The 6,279-nt window shown below is 44.7% G+C and overlaps 1 protein-coding gene across 1 annotated transcript; it reads left to right on the top strand.

Moving 5' to 3' along the window:
• LOC127929296 (hematopoietically-expressed homeobox protein hhex-like) lies at positions 1 to 3,603 on the top strand. Its single transcript, XM_052517279.1, has 4 exons — positions 1 to 482; positions 2,033 to 2,211; positions 2,429 to 2,479; positions 2,717 to 3,603. Exons 1-4 carry the CDS (start codon positions 128 to 130, stop codon positions 2,978 to 2,980), a joined length of 849 nt encoding a protein of 282 aa, XP_052373239.1. The 5' UTR covers positions 1 to 127; the 3' UTR covers positions 2,981 to 3,603.
• Positions 3,604 to 6,279: the final 2,676 nt, after the last annotated feature.

Genomic DNA, 6,279 nt, shown 5'->3' with positions numbered 1-6,279 from the left:
CACACTCACCAGCCAACTCATGGAGAGAGAGAGAGAGGCGCCTATAGGTTTCCTAAACTTCTTCCTTTGACAGCAGAATATAATATAGTTGAATAGAGATATTATTCAGTACCAACACAGTGTGATCATGCAGTACCAACACAGTGCGCCTTCAGCCATGGGTGTTCCTCTTTACGCGCCGACCCCTATCCAGCCCGTCCACCCAACTCCTTTCTACATCGAAGACATCCTGGGGAGAAATGAGACCCCGACCCAGTCTTCAGCGGTGGTCTCCACGCCAAATCTACCGTCACCCAATTCATCCTTCACCAGTTTGGTCTCTCCTTACCGGACCCCCATCTATGAACCGACACCGATCCACCCTGCGTTCTCTCACCACGCTGCGCTCACCGCCACGTATGCCTCCGGGGCTTTCGCTAATTCCCTGTATCCATTCCAGCGGTCTGTTGGGGACTATACTCTGATCAGACACGACCCGCTTGGTGAGTTCAACTCATATCAATCTCTTACTTGTTTGGATGCTTTTTCTGCTGAAATTCGTTAAAGATACTTTAATGTTGACAACTGCTGTACGTCTGTAATAACCTATGTACAATGTGTAGGCGAAAGGAAATTAAAAGTGTGTGCGTGTACTTTATTTTGAAACTACATTCTCATTCCCTGCGTGCTGTAGGTTTCCATCCTAAAGTGGTCGTGTGTTTTAGAGGTAAAAAATGTGTAAGCATTATATCATGCTTGAACATAGTTCATTTACTTCAGGCATAATTTACCTCAATACATTAAGTTATCTGTTTAATTGTTCAAGTTAAATCAACCACCTTGAGTTTTTTTGGGGTGCAAAATCCGTTATTGTTTCAAACATCCGATGCATCCTGCGACTACAACATGCTCTAAATCACTTGTTATTTCAGCATTAAAGTGTCGCCCTGAGGTGAACTGCCTCTCTGTTCAGCAAGCCTGACCCTTTCCGTTCATACAGGAAGTCTTGAGCTCTCGATAGGAGTAAATCTGCTTTCAGAAGCTGTTGAACGTTTTCCTGGCGGCCTCGAGCAGCCTCTTCCCCGGGAGTCGTGCATGATGCTGATTATTTTATCGACATCCTCAATACAGACGCATTCAGGAAACACTCGACTTCTGATAGCCGGGATCCGTTTGTCTGATATTGTTCATTTCCTCTGCGGTGGATTGTGACTTTATGGTTGCTAAAATAATCAAGCTGCAAAGCATGAAATAGGCCTACGAACTGACGCAATTTAACATATTTAGGGTGACTTTTGAAGTTATTTGAATTTCACTATTTCATCCAATTGATTTCATTGATTAAATAATTAAATTCACGCCTATAAGAAAAATATGGGTTTGATCATTGTGCCACAAAACCAAACTATTTTTTTTTAAAGCGATTATTTATTTTTTGCCTTTTGGAAGATATATATGTATGTGTATGTATATATATGTGTGTGTGTATATATATGTGTGTGTATATATATGTGTGTGTATATACACATATATATATATATATGTTTTTTTTAAGGATTTAACTATTGTAATGGTGATTATTATTGTATTGTTATGAGGTTATGCTTATAGTTTAATGAGATAAGCTGATTAAAGCATATGTCGATTTTAAAAAGCATCATTTGCAGTATGTTGATGGAAAGGTCGTTAGTAATGAGAGAAACTGGTGAGGCAAAGCAACAGGAAACACAGGACGGATATTTTGCCATAGTTCTACTCTCTCCACTCTGCTTCAAGTTTCAACTCACGGCCTTCCTTTAAGAACTGAGGTTAAACGGATGCCTGCAAAACACGGACAAGAAAGATTATAAACACTGTAAATATTTGCATAGAATCATTTTAGGCCTCTGCTGGAGGGGAAACGAATCAAGTTTAACGAAAACCATTTAGATTTATTTTCACTTTTTTGGGGGGCTATTTTAAAGGTCTAACATTAAGCATATAATTCTGCCCCATTTGTCTAAACATGTTTTTCAATATTAAATCATTATTTGTATTTTGTTTGTCTTCAAAGGGAAACAACTTCTATGGAGCCCGTTCATTCAGCGTCCACTGCACAAGAGAAAAGGTGGACAAGTCCGATTCTCCAACGACCAGACAATAGAGCTGGAAAAGAAGTTTGAGACGCAGAAATACCTTTCACCACCCGAACGAAAACGACTGGCTAAAATGTTGCAACTGAGTGAACGACAGGTCAGCAGTAATGTTTTATTAGGGTCCACATCCAGGATCTATTCATGTCAGTTGGGTTTTATCCGTTTCACCCGTATCATCAATTAAATTCTTTTTTTTTTTAAAGACATTTCGTTCGACTGATTTCCGCATAGGCCTATAGTCTTAGGTAAATGATCTGACACACAATCTAGTAGACTAACATTTTAAAACATTTCTCGTTGACATTGTTTTCCAGGTGAAGACGTGGTTCCAAAATCGAAGAGCCAAGTGGAGGCGACTGAAGCAGGTAAGAATAAATTAGGACGGGGTTTAATGTACTTTTCGATTACAGTTGTCAATTATGAATATAGAAATGGCTATTTATATTTCATTTCAAGCTAAAAAAAAACTAAAAAAACATGTATTATAGATTTCGTGCTTGAGTAGCCTGTGCGTAACATTCATGCACAATGCCAATGGCATACCCAATGTGAAATGTACGTTGTGGCTGATTGGTCACCGTTGTTGTTATTTCCCCCCCCAGGAGAACCCTACCGGAAGTAAGACAGATCTGGAGGACGATAGCACCGGGAGAAACTGCGAGGAGGGACCGGAGTCCGGTGTGAGCCTCAGTCCGGGCCGGGACCAGAGGTGTAGGGCTACAGAGATGACGCACACTCACAGTCGGTTGCAGTGTTCCACGTCGCCTCTGTCACAAGGACAAATAGAGTCCGACGTTTCAGATGATACAGACCAAGAGCTGGACATAGAGGATGACATGGAGTTCCCACTGAATCCACCGATATGAAGTCATCAGATCACTGTTTACTACAGGTCAATCTGGACGTTGTCCCACTGGGTGACTGACGGCCCGGGAGGAGGACCAATAGCCCGTTCAGTAAACATTGTTGTAGCATCTTTCTGGGACACAGATTTGGTTTTGTATATAAATACCTGTATATTTTGTGATGTTGTTTTATTGTCAATTTGAGTTTTTTTTTAATAAAAATTAATTGAGCAAAAAATGAGCGTCGGAACGGTTAGGCCTAGAAACGACATGTTTAGCTCGAGGACGCCAACAAACCTCACTGGACGTGAACGTAAGCATTTCACGGTACTCATGTGACATATACAATTTGATTTGAAGATCCCCTCGTACCGGTTAAAAACACGAAAGGACGTATGTGGAAGTAGTTTATTGACATTTTTTTGTTGTTAAATTTTGGTACAAATATTAAAATAAAATCCCGATCTTTCTTATACCTCTCAGATATAGAGGACAGACACTTTAAAACAAACTTCATTTTGATGCATTTTTTGTTGTCGACTAAATCAAAAAGCTAAATCTTTCTTGGTATGACCATCTTAAAACAATTCCATATGTTAGTTTAGTAGAACTCTTTTGAAATACACTCTTAATTAAACGAACGATATCTGGGTTGCGTCTCAATATACCTCATCCGCGGATTTTGGCGCTGATTTTGGGGCTGATTTTGGGTTTTGTAGATGGGATGCAGTTTATGTCAGAGTTGACCATAATTGACTTTTGCCTAGCAGGTGTGTTTGTCACATCTTTAAGTCACGTCCCGAAAATCTGTCTTCTCGGGAAAATGTCTCCAGAGTCTAAACAGTTTTGTTTTGATCTACCACGCCCACAAGACTGTCTGAAGGGAACCCAGACCTGACTGTCTGAAGGGAACCCAGACCTGACTGTCTGAAGGGAACCCAGACCTGACTGTCTGAAGGGAACTCAGACCTGACTGTCTGAAGGAACTCAGTACTGACTGTCTGAAGGGAACCCAGTACTGACTGTCTGAAGGTAACCCAGACCTGACTGTCTGAAGGTAACTCAGTACTGACTGTCTGAAGGTAACCCAGACCTGACTGTGAAGGGAACCCAGACCTGACTGTCTGAAGGGAACTCAGTACTGACTGTCTGAAGGTAACTCAGTACTGACTGTCTGAAGGGAACCCAGACCTGACTGTCTGAAGGGAACCCAGACCTGACTGTCTGAAGGGAACCCAGACCTGACTGTCTGAAGGGAACCCAGACCTGACTGTCTGAAGGGAACTCAGACCTGACTGTCTGAAGGGAACCCAGACCTGACTGTCTGAAGGGAACCCAGACCTGTCTGTCTGAAGGGAACCCACACCTGACTGTCTGAAGGGAACCCAGACCTGACTGTCTGAAGGTAACCCAGACCTGACTGTCTGAAGGGAACCCAGACCTGACTGTCTGAAGGTAACTCAGTACTGACTGTCTGAAGGGAACCAGACCTGACTGTCTGAAGGGAACTCAGTACTGACTGTCTGAAGGTAACTCAGTCCTGACTGTCTGAAGGTAACCCAGACCTGACTGTCTGAAGGGAACCCAGTACTGACTGTCTGAAGGGAACCCAGACCTGACTGTCTGAAGGGAACCCAGTACTGACTGTCTGAAGGAACCCAGACCTGACTGTCTGAAGGTAACTCAGTACTGACTGTCTGAAGGGAACCCAGACCTGACTGTCTGAAGGGAACCCAGACCTGACTGTCTGAAGGGAACCCAGTACTGACTGTCTGAAGGGAACCCAGTACTGACTGTCTGAAGGTAACCCAGACCTGACTGTGAAGGGAACCCAGTACTGACTGTCTGAAGGGAACTCAGTACTGACTGTCTGAAGGTAACTCAGACCTGACTGTCTGAAGGGAACCCAGACCTGACTGTCTGAAGGGAACTCAGTACTGACTGTCTGAAGGTAACTCAGTACTGACTGTCTGAAGGGAACCCAGACCTGACTGTCTGAAGGTAACCCAGACCTGACTGTCTGAAGGTAACTCAGTACTGACTGTCTGAAGGGAACCCAGTACTGACTGTCTGAAGGGAACCCAGTACTGACTGTCTGAAGGGAACTCAGTACTGACTGTCTGAAGGGAACCCAGTACTGACTGTCTGAAGGGAACCCAGACCTGACTGTCTGAAGGGAACCCAGACCTGACTGTCTGAAGGGAACCCAGACCTGACTGTCTGAAGGGAACCCAGACCTGACTGTCTGAAGGGAACCCAGACCTGACTGTCTGAAGGGAACTCAGTACTGACTGTCTGAAGGGAACCCAGACCTGACTGTCTGAAGGGAACTCAGACCTGACTGTCTGAAGGGAACCCAGACCTGACTGTCTGAAGGGAACCCAGACCTGACTGTCTGAAGGGAACCCAGACCTGACTGTCTGAAGGGAACCCAGACCTGACTGTCTGAAGGGAACCCAGACCTGACTGTCTGAAGGGAACCCAGACCTGACTGTCTGAAGGGAACCCAGACCTGACTGTCTGAAGGTAACTCAGTACTGACTGTCTGAAGGGAACCCAGACCTGACTGTCTGAAGGGAACCCAGACCTGACTGTCTGAAGGGAACCCAGACCTGACTGTCTGAAGGGAACCCAGTACTGACTGTCTGAAGGTAACCCAGACCTGACTGTCTGAAGGGAACCCAGACCTGACTGTCTGAAGGGAACTCAGTACTGACTGTCTGAAGGGACCCAGACCTGACTGTCTGAAGGGAACTCAGTACTGACTGTCTGAAGGGAACCCAGACCTGACTGTCTGAAGGGAACCCAGTACTGACTGTCTGAAGGGAACCCAGTACTGACTGTCTGAAGGAACCCAGACCTGACTGTCTGAAGGGAACCCAGACCTGACTGTCTGAAGGAACCCAGACCTGACTGTCTGAAGGGAACCCAGTACTGACTGTCTGAAGGTAACCCAGACCTGACTGTCTGAAGGGAACCCAGACCTGACTGTCTGAAGGGAACTATTTCTACGCCAAAGGGTCATTCCACAGTTAAACTATTATAACTAAATCCTGAGCTTTCTTATAGTGCTCAGATATAAGACAGACACCTCAAAACATACTTATTGTTTAAATGTAATGTAGTTGACTGTCTGAAGGGAACCCAGACCTGACTGTCTGAAGGGAACCCAGACCTGACTGTCTGAAGGGAACCCAGACCTGACTGTCTGAAGGGAACCCAGACCTGACTGTCTGAAGGGAACTCAGTACTGACTGTCTGAAGGGAACCCAGACCTGACTGTCTGAAGGTAACTCAGACCTGACTGTCTGAAGGTAACC

The sequence above is a fragment of the Oncorhynchus keta genome, unplaced genomic scaffold (genome assembly GCF_023373465.1).
Source record: "Oncorhynchus keta strain PuntledgeMale-10-30-2019 unplaced genomic scaffold, Oket_V2 Un_scaffold_6334_pilon_pilon, whole genome shotgun sequence".
NCBI lineage: Eukaryota > Metazoa > Chordata > Actinopteri > Salmoniformes > Salmonidae > Oncorhynchus > Oncorhynchus keta.
The sequence above is the reverse complement of the archived record's forward strand: the minus strand, read 5'-3'. Positions and strand labels throughout refer to the sequence as shown.

Bases quoted from the DNA above. Each gene is read 5' to 3' on its own strand.
- LOC127929296 (XM_052517279.1), top strand. From the start codon at position 128: ATGCAGTACCAACACAGTGCGCCTTCAGCCATGGGTGTTCCTCTTTAC. The intron at 483-2,032 runs GTGAGTTCAACT...TTGTCTTCAAAG, and splicing joins GATCAGACACGACCCGCTTG to GGAAACAACTTCTATGGAGC. The intron at 2,480-2,716 runs GTAAGAATAAAT...TTCCCCCCCCAG, and splicing joins AGTGGAGGCGACTGAAGCAG to GAGAACCCTACCGGAAGTAA.